Genomic DNA, 18,526 nt, shown 5'->3' with positions numbered 1-18,526 from the left:
CTGTGCTGGTGTTACATGGAAGTGTCTTGACGAAATCATCGGACTAGCTCGACAACAAGCCAAAGAATAGACAAGAAAGAGACGATATGTTTGTCATGGTGTGATCATCAGCGTAATTTTAGCAGCCAAGATTGCAAGATCGGTTGGCTCTAGAATATGATGAAACTCGAGCTGGAGAAGGATCTTCCACTCCCCGCCCTCGAAACTGCGGCTCCCGGTCCCACCTACAGGGCTGTGTCCGACCCCTTCAATCAGCGCTCAAGCATGCACAGGACAGTGGTCGCCTGGCGCCTGGGCAGACCCCAAATCCTTCGAGACTTTCCATATCTTCCAATTCATCCCACCATGGAGGCCCTTCTTCCCTGAGTCACCTTCAACATCTCCCTCGCTGTCGTTACCTATCCTCTCGCTAGACTTCGAGTCATAACCTCGCATTCGTCTTCTTCGCTGGCAACTGACGTGGCCGTCCCGTCTCCAAGCTGTTTCACTGTTGCTTGTCGCCACTCTCCAGCCGCACCTCCACCTTCCGGTTTTCGCAGACCATACAAGGCACCTCTTGAACAAGATCGCACATTTGAGGCCCATTTTACCTGCCAACATCATGGCCGAGACCGAGGAGCCCCAGTTCAACAGCCTGGCCGAGAGAATTGCCGCTCTCAAGAAGCAACAGAGTTTCACTGGCGCCCCGAGTCCTGAGCCCTTTCGCAAGCGGCCTCCCCCTCCACCCCCTCCCGACCGTCCTGCGGTTGAGGCCAGGAGCCAGACGGTGCCAGTCATTTCAACAACAGCTGATGCCCCCGTTAAAACCAACCCATTAATTCCTCCGAGGCCCAAGAGGATCGTTTCGACTCCTGCTGTAGAGCAAACTATAGCAGAATCTCCACATGATGAGGCCCAACATCGTCGTCCTGGGGGTCCACCTCCGCTCCCAAGTCGCACAGCGTCGATGCAGCCAGCGCCGACCTTGCCACCGCGGCGCGCATCGACACAACCTCCTGGGTTGATGGTCAGGCGTGGCTCTGGCTCTTCAGAGCTATCGCAGCATTCCACATTATCTACACTGTCTGCAGGGCGGCCCCCTTCGTCAATCACAAGCCAAGGTTCTGAAGGCACGCCTGGGCACAAGCTACCTCCAGCTTATGATCCAGCAAGCCTCCCAAAGTTACCGCCAACTCGAAGGGAACGAGAGGAGGCTGCAGCTGCTGCCAAGGCAGTAAAGACCAAGCGGTCTATACCTTCACTCCGACCTCCCAAGAGTGCCGAGCCTGCACTGCCGCCACGGCCAAGTCTTCCACCAAGACTCCCTTCGCGCCCAGCCAAGCCACAGGCGAGTGCCGTTCCCGAGCCTCAGGAGACAGCCCGGCCCAAGAAACTGCCTCCTAGGACATCTACAAACACCAAAACAAACACCAAAACACCCGTCATTATTGGATTCTCGTCCAGACAAAAGCCTTCACATGAAGATGACTCCCAAGAACCCCCGACACCAGCCGTGCGACCTCGTATACCTAGCCGTCCACGCTCAGAGGATGAGCCTCCGCCAATCCCTACCTCATCGCGCCCCTCAGCAGCCCAGATCGAGGCATTCACGGTCCGAGCTGCGACTCCAGTAGCGCCGGTATACGGTTGCCTCATTTGTCGAGATTGGAGTGGCCCCGATACTGTGGCAGCGCAATATCCTAGGGGTTCGTTGCCAAGAACCGACCCGACTGGGTATTTGGCAAAGGTGCTCTGTGACCCATTCCCGTCTTATACAGACAAGGCGCGAGCCATATTTACCTGGTGCCATCATAACATTGACTACGACACGGCCGCATTTTTCGGCAACAATGTCAGACACATGACTGCCGAGGACACTATCTTCACTGGAAAAGCCGTCTGCGCAGGGTACGCAGAGACATACAAGGCGATCGCAAACAGAGCTGGGCTCGAATGTGTTGTTGTTACTGGCCATGGAAAGGGATTCGGATACACACCACTCAAGAAGGGTGAGCGTCCTCCGCCGGCCAAGCCAGACGGGCATGCCTGGAACGCAGTCCGTATCGATGGCGGGGATTGGAAGCTTTTGGACGCTTGCTGGGGTGCCGGTCATGTGTGCGGACAAAACTACACGGCCAAGTTTTCGCCTGTGCAGTTCGTAAGTTCCAACGAGGATTTTGGCAGAAGACATTTCCCAGCCGAGTCACGCTATCAATTCCGCTCTGACGGCCAGGTTGTGGGTTGGGACGAGTACTACACCGGCGGCATCGATGGGGAACCCCATACGATGTGCGGGACAACTGCAGATGAAGGAATTGCCGAGTATAGCGTGGAGCCGAAACAGCTTCATCTCTCCGTCGACAGCGGCGAGATCGTGCGGTTTCAGTTCTCCAAAGCCTGCGAGCACTGGTCATCCAAGATGAACGGCGGCAAGGAACGCCTAGTGATCCTCAGCCTCCCCCGCGGCGAGGGAACCCGCGACGAAATGGTGCCACTGCAGACTGACGGCTATTGGTATTGGATCGATGTCAATGCGAAGGACCTGGGTCCTCGGGGCAAGTCGGTTAGGCTGCTTGTCCTGACAAAATTCGGCGATCATGACCCAAGGGGTGTCACGGGTGACGAGTTCCGTGCCAAGATCGGCAGATACGCAATGCAGTGGGAGTACCTTGTAACCTGGGATTTGGTTTGAGGTCTGGTGGTATATTCAACATGGTTGATGTGGAGTCTTGGGGTTGGCATAATACTACAAGTTGCAAAGACTCTTACGATATAGACGCCAAGATAGTAGGTCAAACTAGGAATTTCCCGCCCTGCATTGAGATGCACGAACCAACGATGACCAGCGTTCTGGAACATAGGTGCCATTTATTGGTTGGGGTTTGCTGAGTGCTGTATTCCCAGCATAAAGCCGGAATGGCGCTGGAAGATTATCGCCAAGTTATGCGGCAACGCGGCTGTTTCTTGGAAATCGGCACCAATACGGCGTAAGTCCAAATAATCGAACGTGAGGCTTATACATGACTTCATCCATGCAGCCTCATTTTGTGGTTTGAGAGTCTGGAAACTCTTCCTCAGAATTTGACACCACGCACAAGTACCCAGTATCAATCAGCATGATCATGACCAACACCACTATTACAAATGCTCAACTGATGTAGTGGGGATATACTTTCAAACCTCCACAATTAGATCCATGCGAGTAAGCTGCTTGATACCCCGAGATGATTTCTCTTTTCTCCGTCGTCAGCCTTTCTTCTGCTGTGGGTTCTGCAACCGTGAAACCTGAGGGAGGGGGCGTGATGTTATGGATGATGGAGGCATGTGGTCGCAACTTCCTTCTCCAATTCTAATGCAGCCGGCCTCGGAAGGAAAGAGCACCTCAGACCACCCAAGTTCTTCCAGTGTTTGTTATGGAGACCTTGTATCCTCAACACTTTGTGCGCTGACTGGAACATGCATCGGATTGCAACATGCTTGGCTCGGCAGAAAGAATCACAATCACACTATCACCGTAAGACTCCAAGACCTCTCAAGCAATCACGTGGGTCTCTGGTGAGACTCGGATGGAGGGGTCGTGGATACAGACTGACAGGATTCTTTGCCCTTTCACCGAAGGTTCCGCCCGCCACAAAAGCCAGAGGCTGGCTCGAACGGTCATGGTCGCATGCGGGAAATCTCGGTAGCCCTCGTGTGTGGTCTCGGACGACCGAAAGGACCCCTACGGCGAGGACAGAGAAGCAGCCAAGAAACGGCCAAGAGACACCAAGAACGAACCAAGCTTTTAGCGGCTCGGCTTTTTGTCTGCGGACGTGACCGTCTTGGGTCAAGCCCTTGGCTCTTCCACGGGGCAAAATCGACTATCCCCGCACTTCTCGAGGGCTAGATTGGAGGGAGGACTCGAGACCTTGAGGTCTTGGGGCAGGTGATTGGGGCGTCGCGGCGCGCCATTGGACCATCACTTTTGAGGACAAGGAGATACTTGCCAAGATGGCACCTCTCTCCGACATTCTCGACTAACTGTGGGCAGCTTTCTCGGCCGTATCTTGGCCACAAAGCCGTGCTCCCGATGACGAGAGCGAGGGGGCAATTGGGGGAGACTTGGCCTGCACACGCACACAGCCCCGAGGCCTGCAGACGCCTGCAGCGCAGCTTCTACACAGGCCATCCATCGACGTCTGCGGGCGTGCTCTACCGGGTGGGGATGTCCGAGAAATTAGGTCTAGGCGAGTACGCGACGGCCTATCAGCACCGCAACAGACGACGCCTGTGACTTCTTGGCAGCCAAGATAGGCGCCGTTTGCCAGACTTGTGGCTGTTGCCAGAGTGGATCGCCCAGAAGCCAAGTTCACCAGCAAGATGGCGTCCGGCCGATGAGCCCGGTCATCGCTTGGACGGCTTAGGCTCGTCATTCTACGCCATCCCAGTCCCAGCATGGCCAGAGTATATAACCCCGGGCCCCAGGTTTTGGCCCCTTGTCCTCTGGATCTCCAGCGTCACCGAGTGACCCATCGCGACCAAAGATCGAAATGATCCCATACAATGCTCGTAACCAGAGGATAGAAGCCTGGGTCAACGCGGCCACCGAAGAAAGCGAAGACGCCGCCCCCACAGACCCCGAAGCCCGAGACCTGCATGACCAGGAGAAAGCCCAGCGAATCGAACATGAGGATCTGTGTCGTGAGAATAAGCAGGTAGGTCCCGCATCGTCGGCCCAACCTCCATGCCGGCAATCAATGTGTTGCTTGCTTGTTGTATCGTCGAGTGCCGTTTTGTTCTGACTTGTGATTGTGTAAAAAGACCTACAAGGGCCGCGTTTTGCTATGGCTCGCCCTCCAGAGTACCGGTGTCGTCTATGGTGACATTGGCACCAGCCCTCTCTACGTCTTCAGCTCGACCTTTACCGAACAACCATCATGGAAAGACCTCGTGGGCGCCCTGTCAATAATCATCTGGTCGCTCACCCTCATCGTGACTGTCAAGTACTGCTTCATTGTGCTGTCAGCCGATGATGACGGCCAGGGAGGCACCTTTGCCGTCTACTCGTTGCTCGCCCGCTATGCCAACATTGTCCGAACCGACCCCAGCGGCCCCGAGAGGATTGTGGTGCGTCTGGATCGCGAAACTGGCGCCGAATTGCCGCCAGCCGGGAGGATAGTACGAGACTTCCTCGAAAGGAGTCGAGCCGCGAAGGCGGTCCTCAAGACTGTCGGCATCCTAGGAGTCGCAATGGTCATGGCCGATAGCGTCTTGACACCCGCCCAGTCCGTACTGGGTGCCGTCCAGGGCATTCAGGTTGTGAGGCCCGATCTGGGAAGGCCTGCCATCGTGGGGATTAGCTGCGCGATACTCGTCTTCCTCTTCCTACTCCAACCACTCGGTACATCCAAGATTGGTACGACCTTCGCGCCAGTGGTCATGGTCTGGCTCTTCTTCAACTTTGCCGTCGGCATTGTTAACCTCGTCCGATACGATCACACCGTGCTCAAGGCCTTTAGCCCACACTACGCCTTTACATATTTGATCCGAAACGACTCGACCGGCTGGAAGTCCCTGGGCGGTCTGCTGTTGGCATTCACAGGAGTCGAATCTCTCTTTGCAGACCTGGGTGCCTTCGGGAAAAGAGCCATTCAGCTCTCCTGGCTGGTCCTGGCCTACCCTTGCCTGCTTATCACATACTGTGGCCAAGCTGCCTTTATTGCCCACGACAAGGATGAGACGGCCTTCACGAACCCTTTCTTCCATACGGTGCCCGAAGGCAGCTTCTATTTCAGCCTGATCATTGCCATTCTTGCAGCTATTGTTGCGAGCCAGGCCTTGATCACCAGTTCATTCCAACTCATCTCGCAGCTTATGAGGCTGAGCTACTTCCCACATATCAAGACAGTTCACACCAGTCGCCAGTTCCACGACCAGATTTATATGCCCTTTGCGAACTGGCTGCTGATGATCGGCACTGTTGTGGTCACAGCTGTCTACAATAACGTAAGTTGGTCCTTACGACTCTAATTTGACCATTTTCTGACCTACTTTGGAATAGACAACGAGTCTGGGCCATGCCTACGGTGCCTGCGTCATTCTCGTCACGTTTATCACGACTTGTCTAGTGTCTCTAGTGGCCCTCATCGTTTGGCGAGTGCCGACCATGGTTGTGCTGTTTGGATTCCTAGTCTTCATTCTCCTGGACAGCATCTACCTCAGCGCTGCAATGAACAAGGTACCGGATGGCGGTTGGTTCGCCATCGTGCTATCCTTCATTCTTTCAACCGTCTTCATACTCTGGCGGTGGGGTAAGGAGCAACAATGGGAGGCGGAAATCAAGGATGTGGTAGATCCGGCCGACTTTCTGCTTTCGTCCCGCAGCACCTCTCGCAACAACTCGATTGCTAGAGAAGCGGGAGATAGTTCGATCCGTTCGGTCCGTCTTCGACTTGCCCCCGAGTTTGGAGGCGGAAGCATCACGCCGGCCCCAGGTCTCGGCATCTTCTTCGACAAGGTTGGCGGCAGCGGCGATCACATCCCAAAAGTGTTTACACAATTCATCCGAAAATTCCAGACTCGGCCGCAGGTTATTGTCTTCTTCCACATGCGGCCCCTGTCTCAACCCACAGTGCCCTACGACCAGCGATTCGTCATTTCCCGGGTCACGACCAAGATCCCCTCCTGCTATCAGATTGTGCTGCGACATGGTTACATGGACGACATTCTTACACCAAACCTGGCCCGTATCATCGTGAATGAGCTTATGACGTTCATCACGAGGGGTCCGTTCCCACCAGATGAAAGCGACTTGCCTCCAGATGTACGAGACGAGCTGGATGCCCTTCGGTCCGCGGAGGAGGCCCAAACGGTATATCTCATGGGCAAGCAAACGATGCGAGTGCAGAAACGAGAGAAACGAACACTCAAGAACATTTGCCGACGCGTGGCGCTTGAAGCATTCTTGTGGATCAGGGAGAATTCGAGAACCAAGCTGGCCAACCTAGACATTGACCCCGACAGTCTCGTCGAGGTGGGCTTTGTAAAGGAGATATAAGGGAGGGCGATTGTACATTTTTTTTTATGAAGCGATACCCGGCATACACCACGGATAAAGAAGATGCTGGAGTTTTTGGATTTCGTTTTTCTTTATTTTCATTTTTGATTTCTGGGCAGGACATCTGAGCAACAAAAAACACCCAAAAGGCGCTTGTCGGTTTCATATCTGGGATCCATGGTTGGTTGGTTTGGGAGGCTAAACTGAAGATTATTTATATTATTCGGGAACTTGGATAGCGTCGACGATGTTTACGAATCTCTCCACTTCGATCCTGTCGCCGGGGTCGCTTTTGCTTAGATAGTACGGAAAGGGGTTGATATACCCAAAAAGCAATTGCAATTGAAATGATGAATGATCTCAGTCTCTGGTCCTGTCCTGTCCGAGTGATGTTGATGTCTTTGAGATGAGGATGAAGGCATGAGACACTCTAATAAGCTTTAGATTGCCATGGCATCTGGACATTCCAGACAGGAAGATGGAGACGAAACTTGAATTCTCAGGCATCGCAAGCTAGATGCACTCATGATCATATTCCTTAGTTGTTGGTTGTATCTCACGGCGGAGAATCTTTTTGTATGAACGCGGATATTTTGACTTATTCAGCTAAAGACTTTTGTATTAGATTTGCAGAATTTCAATACTATGTGCCATAGATTTACCCCTGATGCTAACCATGGTTGAGCGTCCACAGCGTTGCCATGCTTTACCACTTGAAGTTCTCTCTTCCGTATCCTGCCGCCATACTTGTACACAATCGTAGGGATAGGGATCAACGCGATGGCAATGAAACCCAACAGCGAGTTCCCCCAGCCGACGCCAAGGGATGTAAACATCTCTGGTCCAGCGAGGGGTAGGAATGCAGCCACGACGCTGCGCATGACGGAAAATGCGGCGAGAGCACTGGCGGCGTAATGAGCATAAGCGTCAATCAGGTACGCCTGGATGGGCATCCACGTCCCTACGATGCCGATGCCGAACGGCACGAGACCAATAACGGGGACGATCCAGTGAACTGCCTTGTCGGCGGACCAGCCGTACCAGAAGAAAGTTATGGGGAAGATAAAGGCAAAGTAGATGCAGTCCGGGAGGCGCATCTCGGGCTCGTAGACGCCGTTGTTGGCCTTTGTCATGCGGACGACGGTCTTGTCGGACAAGGCTGAGAAGACAGAGAGCCCAACCATGTAGCCGATGAGCAGGGAGAGGTAGACGATGCCTGTTATGCCGATGGACCAGTGGTAGCTGCCCTGGAATACCATGGGGATGGTGTTGAAGAGGAGGTAGAGGCATCCGTACGAGAAGGCGATGTAGAGCGACACGCCAAACACGATGGGGGAACTGAAGAGTAGACGGAGGGGTCGTGTGAGGCCATTGAGGAGGATTCGACGACGAGTCAGAATAGGGGCGGATGGGTCGATGTAGCAGCTGCGTAGCTCTGGACGGTTGAGCTCCTTTCGAAGACGCCTTGTCTTTCGGCGGATGAGGACTTGGTGGTTTGTCTCGCAGCTCAGGACGGCGATGGCGATGACAATGATGGTGGCAGGAATAAAGGTGATCCAGTTGACCCAACGCCATCCGATAGTTTCAGCGACGAAGCCGCCGATAACTGGCGCAGTCGAGGGTCCGATCATGGTTCCAATCATCCAGAGGGTCATGGCCTTGCCTCGTTCACTGACAGGAAAGAGGTCGGCGACGATAGCACCTCCAACAGTCTGGGAAGCAGAACCGCCGAGGCCACACATGAAGCGGAAGAAGATGAGGGTGTCGAGAGATGGGGCGAGGGCACATCCTATAAGCCAGGCGCAGAAGAAGGCATTCGCGCCGGTGATGATTATGTGTCGGCCGTAAATCTCGGACAAGGGCGAGAGGAAAAGGGGACCAACAGCATAACCTAATAGGAAGATGCTAACAGGCATGGAACTCTTAGTTAGGTCGGTCTCGTGGTATGTCTCCGCAACGTAGGAGATTGTCGGTGCCAAGATGGAAGATGCAAAGGGTGTCATGAAGGTGATGGCAGAGAGGAGGCCAGTGATGAACCACTTGCGGGACTGAGAAAAGTTGAGGGGATGTTGAGGATCATGCTGGCTCTCCCAGCCGACGATGCCGTTGTCGAGGTCCATGACTGGGTGTACAGGCGGCGGTAGTCTCTCTCGTCTTGCTCTTCGCTAGAGAGAGGCGGCTGAGAATGCTGCGGTGTGTCTTACGGCTGGCATTTGTCGCTCGAGTTTCGATCCTCTCAGCTTGAATCATGTCCTATAAACATGTCAGTAGAGCTATAAGGTTCTGTAAACAGTCAATTCTCACATCTTGAGCCTCAATGTCAAAGTCTTCGGGTGATTCCCGCCCTTTCTTCTCGTTGATTTCATCTTCTTTGTCTGAGATTACCGATGGAGGTGAGAGAGTGGCCTCCTTGTCTTCCACCGCGGCAGTATTTTTCTCTCGAATAGACCCAGAGGCCTCTCCCTTTTCGCTGCTAGAGCTCATTGTACCGAGAACATCAACTCAACAATGTTCTTGACGAGTCCCATAAGCCGACTGAAGCCGGACTGAAGTTCAAGTTGCAGTCTTTGGCCGAGGACCTCAAGACAGACGGTGGTGAGAGCACGAACAAAACAACCAGAACAGCGCAAAGTGAGACAGGCAATTGGAAGGATATCGAGACAAAATATTACATCAAGAGGGCATCCATCCGTATTTCAAATCAAACTAGACAGGGTCACATCTATCCCCACCCCTATATCCGGCGGAGTGGAGATGCCATGGCCAAGCCCTCGGGGATCGGAGCCGAGGAGGAGGTCCGCCCCACGGGTCTGTCCATGGCAAGGCGCATGATGGGCGAGTGAAAGGGGATCGGATCGACAATGGCTTCTAGTTGCGCCGGCAGAAGAGGAGTTAACAATGGTTGAGAAGCCGGGAACTAGACGGATGTACATCGTTGAAAAAGAGCGAGGTGTGAACCCTTGCTCGGGGAATAACTCAACAGCGACGCTGAAGTTCCACTGAAGTACGCAAAAGCAGCTCATGCATAAGTATCGGAGATGCTGCTTTAGGCGTCGTATCGACTCTCCTCGTTCGTTAGGAACCTACGGATCCCCAAAGACCTTCTATTGGCTCAAGATGTTAGCTCCCGCTGCCTTCAACCAACCAATAAAGCCAGACCAGGCTTTGGGTACATACCCGCAGTTCCTAAGTTCCGAGTCGAGTCGGTATTAAAGACCATCATGGGTCATGGCGGTGTTTTCAAACCGGAGTCTTGGGGGCCGGTGTGGCATGAGGTGCTGACGAACATGCTGCAGGTGAGATTGGGTCTCGCAGCGTCCCACGGTGAGAAATCAACCACAACGGATCCGCATTGAAATGTACAAATTGGATTGTTTCCTAGAAAAGCGCAGTTGATGATTTGCTGTTGAATCAATGTGGAGTTTGATGATGTCTCCTCCCTGGCGGCACGTGCTTCCGCGACATGCCTCCACACCCCGTCCCCAGGTACCTACCCGACCAAGGATGGAAGCTCAACGTGTCACCAAGACTTGAACCTCGTATTTTTGTGCTTCTATCAGCTGCAACAAATCGCAGCATCCATTGTCTCTACTGTAAACCACCTAATTCATCGCCCACGCTCTTTAACACCATCAATCGATTCGTCTCCTTCTCGCGACCAGGATGCGCCCTCACTCGTTCCCGCGCGCCACTCGAATTAACTTGTAACTACACCCCCACCATTCCATCATACCTTTCAAAGCGTCCGTCGCTTCCATCATGGCCGCCGCCTCGACGACTTCGCTCTCGCGACCCGAGACCCTGTCCCTCCTCGCCCTCTCCGGCGCATCCCTCGCCGTCCTCGCAAACACATTCCACGGCGATGGCGAACCTCTCATCGCTTCGCTCTCGCTCTCCCTGCTCGCCTTTTCCATCTGCTATGCCATGATACGCTGGTTGGGGCCTACCTTTATGCGCGCCGGCTTCCGTGGTCGCGACATGAGCAAGCTGCACCGCCCCGACATTCCAGAGTGCATGGGCGCTGTATGCGCTGCTGTCTATCTCATTACCGTCATGGTCTTCATCCCCTTTCCATTCTACAAGGACATTGTGGCTGCGACGAGTGGTGGTGGAAATCGCGATGTCGTCGTCGAGCTGGAGCAAGTCAACCAGGGGCGCTTCCTGCATCGTTTCCCCCACAACAAGGTAGGCTTCTCATGATGGACATGATATAATAGTTAATGCTGATGACTTCTCCCCAGCTTGCCTCCTACCTGAGCGCCATCATCTCCCTCCAGACCATCGCTCTCCTCGGAGTCGGCGACGACCTCTTCGACATTCGATGGCGGCACAAGTGGTGGATTCCTGGTCTGGCCTCCATCCCCCTGCTCGTTGTATACTTTGTCGACTTTGACGTTACCTCGATCGTCCTCCCCGTCCAGCTCCAGCCCTACCTCGGCGAGCTCTTCGATCTCGGCCCCTTCTACTACGTCTACATGGCCTGCGTTGCCATGTTCTGCCCCCAGAGCATCAACATGTTGGCTGGCATCAACGGCATCGAGGTCTCCCAGTGCGTCGTCGTTGCCCTGCTCCTCGTCTTCAACGATTGCCTCTACCTCTTCACGCCCTACCCTCACCCCGCCACCGACTCGCATCTCTTCTCGCTCTACTTCCTCCTCCCCTGGATCGGCGTCTCTTGCGCCCTGCTCTGCCACAACTGGTACCCCGCCAAGGTCTTTGTCGGCGATACTTACTGCTACTTCTCGGGCATGGTTTTCGCAGTTGTCGGCATTCTCGGCCACTTTTCAAAGACACTCGGCCTCCTCCTCATCCCGCAGCTGTTCAACTTTCTCTACTCGTGCCCACAAATCTTCGGTCTTATCCCTTGTCCACGCCACCGACTCCCTCGCTTCAATGCACGAACAGGTCTTCTCGAGCCCTCTGTCACCCCATGGTCTCCTGAGCGCCAACCCCACCCCCTCATCGCTCAAGTCCTCCACCTGCTGGCCAAGCTCCGGCTCCTCAAGGTCACAACCGACGAGAAGGGCCAGTTTGTCGAGACGAGCAACTTTACCATCCTCAACCTGTGGCTCGTCTGGCGCGGGCCCCTGCGCGAAGATCGCCTTGCCTTTGAGGTGACTATGCTGCAGCTTGTGGTTGGCCTATTTGGCTTGTTCGTGAGACACCGTCTTGCTCTGTTGGTATTTAAGGAAGACAACTGGGGGACTGTGCACTACTAGGAAAAAGTGCATCCGGGAATGCCCCCAGTAAAGATCTGGTACGTACCTATACAAGAGTGCTCAAACTTGACAGTTTGAATATTCAACTCAAGTCAATAATGATACCCTGCCTAAATAGATAGCGTGACGAAATGAATACAACATTGAATATTGTCCATCAAATATAAAGTTGAAAGATTTCGAGGCGGATGCGTACTCATCCACCCCGACTAAGAAGAATTCATTGTTTCCCTCATCGCGAGGCGACGGGACTGACTGACTATACGGATACTACATCGAACTGCATATAGAACATGCAAACCAACCCCGGTCGCGCCTATAAGTACAAGAGAAAATCCCAAAGCGAGACATGGCATAGGCGTCATCCCTTGCCGTCCTTTCCTTTCGTTCTTACAACACCAACCAACCCATTCGTTCGTTTCCATCCGAGGAACCCATCGTCCATCATCCTCTTCAACATAACTAACTTGGCCATCGCCAACCAAGACACCTGGTTTTCTCGCCAATACATAAACAACCCAGAGGGCGCATCGCGTGCCGTCAATACATAGACACCTGGACCCTGCGCCATGTCGAGGCTTGGTGTCAAGTCCTCTGCAGGATCGCCCTGAACCCATCCATTCATTGTCCTGATCCTCTTCAAACGCCAACCATCGGAGGTGCCACCCGACGTACAAGCCAGTGTATAAGAATAGCAGAACTCCAGGCTTTTGAATCCGCCATCCCCAAGAAAAAAAGCAAACAACAAAATTTTGGAAATCGATAGTGATACTAAGCGTACAACCGCGTCGTCATGTTACAGAGAACCGTTGGTCGCGACAGCTGGTACTGTAGAGGCCAGGTTCTCCGCCGTCTTCTCGGCCGAGGGGGACTCGAGAATGATGTCGACTTTTGTGTCTTCCGGACTCGAGATGGAAGGCTTGTGGAGCGTATTGCCCCCGGCAGTTTTTCCTGCCTTGTTCATTCGGCTCTTGGTGTAGTCGCTCAGACTGAGTTTCTTCTTGATAGGGCTGGGATGAGCTGCAATGCCGTTGACCGCTGGAGGGGCGAACGGACTTGGCAGGGTGCCCATAAGAGGAGACTGAACCAATCCAGCTGACTGTGGAGTTGTCGCATGCTGGATCCCAAGACCAGTGCTATCAAAAGCAGGTACTGGAGGCAGCTGGACACGAAGATCAGGGGTTTTTGTCTTTGTTGACGTGTCGCTCGCGGCAGATCCGAGAACAGGTGTCGTGTTTGCTGATGAAGCATCAGGCATGGGCAAGTCTCCAGCCTGTGAACGGGGTGACGGCAGTTCAGATTCTGATCGCTTAATCACAGGAGTATGCTCCATTATAGGCGAGTCGACTTCCATTGCGGTCCCATTCGACGTTTGCGTAGTTAGGGATAGTCTGCGGCGCTCTTCTTCATCACTTCGTGCTCTTTGGCGATTGTTCAGCAAGCGCTTAGAGAGCGAAATGATGCGCTTCTTTGGCCGGGGAGATCGGTTGGGCTCGCTGTACCACTCGCCCTCAACCGGATCGGTTTGCACAGCAGCGTCGCAGTACACCGTTCTTAGCGTGGCAGAAGACTGACGGGAACGGCTGATGGAAGATGCTTGGGTCGTAATCGAGGCCTTGTGGGTGGTTCGAGGAGAATGAGAACTTGCTGGTGAGCCAGACTTGCTCCTGCATGTCCCAGAATCGACATAGGTTTTGTGTGATGCCGTTGAACCATGGCGGGCTTTTGATTTTGACGAGTTCGATGCGGTACCGTCGGAGACGCGCTTCTTCTTTCTTGCTGGTTGTTGCTGTTCCTGTTCCAAACGACGGAATGTGGACTCGACTGCAGCAAGCTTTCGCTTATCTCGGTCCGTCTGCTCGGTTAGGATGTTAGGCTTATCCAAAGAACCTTGTCGAAGGGGGGTTCGATCGCGGCTTGGAGGTTTGCTACGCGAGGAGCCCGATTGAGACCTATTATCGTGATCTGCCCCATCGTCAACCTGACCTTCACTCGTGGCCCGGCTGTTGGGAGCCGGTCCTGTGCTGGTTGGTGAGATGGCTTGCGCCTTGGATTTCCGTTGCTTCTTCTTTGCAGGACGCGCTTGGGTTTTTCCAAAGAGATACTGTCGATGGAATCGTGCAAAGGCACAGTTGTTGTCCAGATCGCAGGCACAACCACCATACTCGGACAGTATACGGTCGATCCAATTCGATATTGCCATGTACTCGGTTTCGTCCACTGGAGTTTCGCCGTTGCTGGGAGATTCGTCGTCGCTGAGACCAAGAAGATGAAGCCAGCGAGCATCAACACTCTTTTCCAATCGGAAGTCCCAGGGGAGAGTGATCTGCTCGCCGGCCGAAATGTACCTATCACTTACAATCCAGAAATGGTATTCGCTCTCGTCGGAAAGGTAGGTGTCGAGCTGTGAGTTAGGCTTGCAGCTTCGGCGGACATAGCGAGCGAGCGACCCCTCCTGTCTTGTGTCGATATATAAGGGGAGAACAGGATGGAAGAAAACAAAGGGAAGAGGAGAGGAGAGGTCGGCCCAGAGATTTGCTGGGTCGGCACAGTAGTCTTTTTGGAAGCCAATCGCGCCATTCAACTCGACGAGGGGTACGTCCTTATCGATGGGCGTAGCAGAGTTGAGAAACCTCCACCGCAGAGCTTTGCCATCATCGAGTGTTCGCGTGGCATCCCTGACGTCGAGTTTGGGCTTTTTGGCTTCCAGGTTTGCCGGTGCCTTTTGGAACACCTCGGAATGACGCCTGCCAACCTCATTTCTCATGGTGTCCGGCTCGCGGAGCCAACGGGACAGAGCTGTGGGGATGGCCAGACTGGCAAACGCATTATTGTGGGAGTCTGGGACATCCCTTGCATTGTACAAGTCGTAGAATCCTTGTGAATAGTGGTGGATCTGAAAATCTTCGGGAAGGTCGGGTGGGGTGGTTGCAGGGCTGGGAGGATGAGCAGGATTTGATCGCGCGTTCCCGTAGGAGGGGCTTCGTTTAGGAGCCTGGGAGCTGACGGATTGAGAGGATCGATGGGAAGATTTTGCCTTTTTCGGAGGAGGAGGATGGTCTGCGGAATGGCCATGCTTTCCATTTTCTTGTGGTCCAGCATGGCCGTTTATTTGCAAGTCGTTGGGTTTGGCCCGCTTCTTGTGGCCCTTGGAGGGGGGCCGCTTCGTCTTCTTGTCCGCAGGCTGGCCTTCGGGGGCCCCGTTCTTGAGACGGGTTGTGCGCTCAATAGCTTTTTGGCGATCGAGAGGACGGGGTTTGCATTCTGCACAGGAGTGGTCAAAGTCCTCACGGATCGCCTCCTCTCTATTGTTGGGGTAGAAGCAGTCGATGTGTTGCCACGTGTCACACGTCTCGCAGTAGATTGTGTTTCCATCATCGTCAGTGAAGTTGCAAATACACTTAATCGTGTATGGCTCTTCCTCCGCCGTCTCGACCTTTCGGGCAACGTCGCTCTTGGGCGTCGCGCCTGGTTGTGCAGGAGGCGAAGTCTGACTAGGAGCCGCGGACTGCGTGGACAGCGCCGCCGTCTTGTCGGTCATAATCTGTGGTGAAGCTCACAGGGCAGTGGGCGTCGGGGAGGATGCGTAAGGTGTTTACCGTCGCGGTCTTTGGGGCATGACGACGCCGTTCAGAACGCGCGCCGGGGACACCGCAGGGAAGAGTCGCAAAGAATAGTCGCCGGCAGCCTCATGCGGCAGGAGAAGGAGGGCGAGAGATCTCGGGGAAGGTAATCGCAGTCGTCGAAGCGTGGACTCGAGAGACTCGTTGAGGCGTCAGCGTCAAGGGTGGAGGGCGAGCGCCGCGACGACGGGAGAAAGAAAGGCGATAGTCGTGATCAGTCGGGTGCCAAGAGTAGGAATATGGGCCGTAGACACGAGTCGAGGGCGTGTTGGGGACACGATCGGTCGGTTTGTGTTTTCGCAAAACTCGTTGTGATCCGTCAAGGCCGGGTTGAAGGCGAGGAGGGTCGAGGTGTCGAGTGCGAGACGACGTGGATTAGGCTTTCGTTAAGAGAAAAAAAGGAGAAAAACAAGTTGAGACTACTCAAACACAATCCATACACGGGGAGCGCTTGGAGCAGACGAGACAGCAACGAGAGGGAGGATTGAAGATCGTGGACTGCACGAAGAAGGATGGGTGATGGAGGAAGAAGATGGGGAGGAGCGACAAGGCCGGGTGCTTGCTTCAAGACGAGTGCGGTACTGCGGTACCGACCTGGGACCTGCCCGCCTGCTGGGGGTTTCCAGTTGGCTGAGGCAGACGGAGGAGCAAAAAAACGGTACGTACCCATGGAAGGTACCTCATCAACGGCACCTCACTCGCCCTTCTCGCCCACTGGGGACTCCCACTCACCTTGCGCAGCGATCAGCTTCAGAGGGTACCAATGGACCGCTGGGTCCGTCTCTGGCGTGTTCTGCTGGGCTTCTGCTGGGTTGGGCGGCAGTCCAAAGGGGACGGAAGAGGGACGGGGACAGTGGTCCCCCCAAGAAGAGACAGGACAGAGACATGGAAGAAGAGACGAGACAAGGACAAAAAGAGAAATCTGGCGCTAAACCAAACCTTGACTGGCGGTGGATAGGGAGAAATCTTAGTGCAGCACGCAGGGCGCTTTCTCGGCCTGAGGCACTGATATGGATGACATGAACGCGGCCGCTGCAGCTGAGCACAGGGCTGGGAGGGGGAGGGGGAGGAAACTCAAGTGAGGGGAGATCGGGGGAGAAGGCTCTGAAATTGCGGATGGCGAGAGACACGAGCGGGAAACCCTTGGGCTCGCTGGCGTGAGCAAGCCCGCCAGGGGCGCGAGGATGAGAGGTCGTCGAGACTCGAAAGGCAGAAAAGGAAAGAACCAGGGCGGGAGGGTGAGCGATGTCAGGTCCAAACAAAGACACCATGGATGTCTTTCGAGACTTGCGAGTCTTGTTTCTCTGATGGGCGGACACTAGGAGTCGAGCATTTCGGTATGAACGGGAAGCGAAGGAGTCGGGAGGGGGCTTCACCAGATTTTCAAGCAGGCAAAATGACGACGACCACTTTTGCAGGGAATCAGGCACGTAGGGTGAGGACGCCGTCTGCCAGCCAGTGCCAGCCCAAGAGGCGAAGAGCCCAGCTGGCGGCTGAGACTGATTCTGCTGGCTGCTCGTGGCATCTGGTTGGCGGCTGGGCGGTGGAGATGATGAGGTGAGCGGGGGCCACTGGAAATTGGCACCCGCCACAAAAACAAGCCGTGTGTGGTGAAACTGGTGAGCCACTTTAGCCAACGCGAAGCGGCCGAGGCAGCCCGTCTCGAACGAGTCTAGCGTGTCAATAGAGGTCCGGTTTGTTTTTCCATATTGCCTCGAGCCTTCGTACTGTGCGCGCGACCACCGCAGGACGGCACCCGTAACCGACTCTCATTGGCTTGGCTGGCAGGGAACAAGCTTCGTGTCTCTGGCGCATGGCGGAAGTATCCAATCAGCTGAGCTTGCGCAAATGGCACCGTGCCTTGGAGCCAGTGAGGAGATTCCATGATGGTTTCAGCAGGGAGGGTGCTGCAAAGCCGTGTCGGGTGTGGTACGTGATAGGGGTCGCGTCATTGCGACGGCAAAGTAAAGGGTAGGTTGCGGGCTGTTGGAGGCTGTCATGGAGGAATTGAAGTTGAAGTTTCCCAACGGAAGGTGAATTTGGCAAGTCTCCGGTACATTCACAATCACATTCACATTCACGCTCGGGTGATCATGAGCCGGGGCGCCACGCCTGTATTTCTTCCGAATACCAAACGCCATTTTTCACGCATCTCTTTGTTCGTGTTCCATTGTGTTTGCATTGCCATGCTACCACGTCCCGTATTCGCACTAACCAAGCTGCTTTGGCCTTGGCAGGGTGCTTCTACGCACCACATGTAACTAATCTGCATGCCACGGCACATCGAGCTCCCTCAACAATCCATGTCGCAGTCATCTTCCTGCGCTTTGCCGTGCTTGTCCTCCTCAGGCTCCGGGTCGCAGCCTTTCTGCTTACCCGTGAAGGATACGCGCAACATGCCTCATCCCCGTGACCACCACTCCATCTTCATGCCTTCCTCATGGAAAGAGACTCAGCAACCCTGGATCTCTGCGCTCGCGAAACCTTAGCTTCACACCACGGACCCTCAGTGTTGGATGGTGGGTGGGCACTGGAAGCGGGGGAGATGCTGGAAGCTCAAAGCCGTGTTATCACGCATTCAACGCGTACAGTGCGACCAACTTGGGCTATTATACAAACGGGCATTCATTACTCGAGGATCCCTGCTGGCACCGCATTCTGATAGCAAA

The 18,526-nt window shown here is 54.4% G+C and overlaps 6 protein-coding genes across 6 annotated transcripts; 3 read left to right on the top strand and 3 right to left on the bottom strand.

The window, feature by feature from the left end:
- Positions 1 to 601: 601 nt before the first annotated feature.
- MRS44_006208 (uncharacterized protein) lies at positions 602 to 2,671 on the top strand (the record flags this gene model as incomplete). The annotated part of the gene is made up of 1 exon (XM_046268525.2): positions 602 to 2,671. One exon carries the CDS (start codon positions 602 to 604, stop codon positions 2,669 to 2,671), a length of 2,070 nt encoding a protein of 689 aa, XP_046140208.2.
- Positions 2,672 to 4,508: 1,837 nt separating this feature from the next.
- Positions 4,509 to 7,015, top strand: MRS44_006207 (uncharacterized protein; the record flags this gene model as incomplete). Its single annotated transcript, XM_046274669.2, has 3 exons — positions 4,509 to 4,673; positions 4,780 to 5,964; positions 6,020 to 7,015. The coding sequence occupies 3 exons, from the start codon at positions 4,509 to 4,511 to the stop codon at positions 7,013 to 7,015; spliced, it is 2,346 nt and encodes a 781-aa protein (XP_046140209.1).
- Positions 7,016 to 7,617: 602 nt separating this feature from the next.
- Positions 7,618 to 9,499, bottom strand: MRS44_006206 (uncharacterized protein; the record flags this gene model as incomplete). The annotated part of the gene is made up of 4 exons (XM_065621683.1): positions 7,618 to 7,621; positions 7,691 to 9,137; positions 9,220 to 9,268; positions 9,320 to 9,499. 4 exons carry the CDS (start codon positions 9,497 to 9,499, stop codon positions 7,618 to 7,620), a joined length of 1,680 nt encoding a protein of 559 aa, XP_065477755.1.
- A 1,275-nt stretch (positions 9,500 to 10,774) lies between these two features.
- MRS44_006205 (uncharacterized protein) lies at positions 10,775 to 12,234 on the top strand (the record flags this gene model as incomplete). The annotated part of the gene is made up of 2 exons (XM_046279283.2): positions 10,775 to 11,200; positions 11,257 to 12,234. 2 exons carry the CDS (start codon positions 10,775 to 10,777, stop codon positions 12,232 to 12,234), a joined length of 1,404 nt encoding a protein of 467 aa, XP_046140211.2.
- A 796-nt stretch (positions 12,235 to 13,030) lies between these two features.
- MRS44_006204 (uncharacterized protein) lies at positions 13,031 to 15,775 on the bottom strand (the record flags this gene model as incomplete). Its single annotated transcript, XM_046268537.2, has 1 exon — positions 13,031 to 15,775. The coding sequence occupies one exon, from the start codon at positions 15,773 to 15,775 to the stop codon at positions 13,031 to 13,033; it is 2,745 nt and encodes a 914-aa protein (XP_046140212.1).
- An 810-nt stretch (positions 15,776 to 16,585) lies between these two features.
- On the bottom strand, positions 16,586 to 17,742 carry MRS44_006203 (uncharacterized protein; the record flags this gene model as incomplete). The annotated part of the gene is made up of 2 exons (XM_046280549.2): positions 16,586 to 17,529; positions 17,586 to 17,742. 2 exons carry the CDS (start codon positions 17,740 to 17,742, stop codon positions 16,586 to 16,588), a joined length of 1,101 nt encoding a protein of 366 aa, XP_046140213.2.
- Between the last annotated feature and the right edge of the window lie 784 nt (positions 17,743 to 18,526).

Source organism: Fusarium solani, assembly GCF_023522795.1.
Source record: "Fusarium solani strain SB1 chromosome Unknown bctg00000003_1, whole genome shotgun sequence".
NCBI classification, from domain to species: Eukaryota; Fungi; Ascomycota; class Sordariomycetes; order Hypocreales; family Nectriaceae; genus Fusarium; species Fusarium solani.
This window is presented reverse-complemented; position numbering and strand designations above follow the sequence as displayed.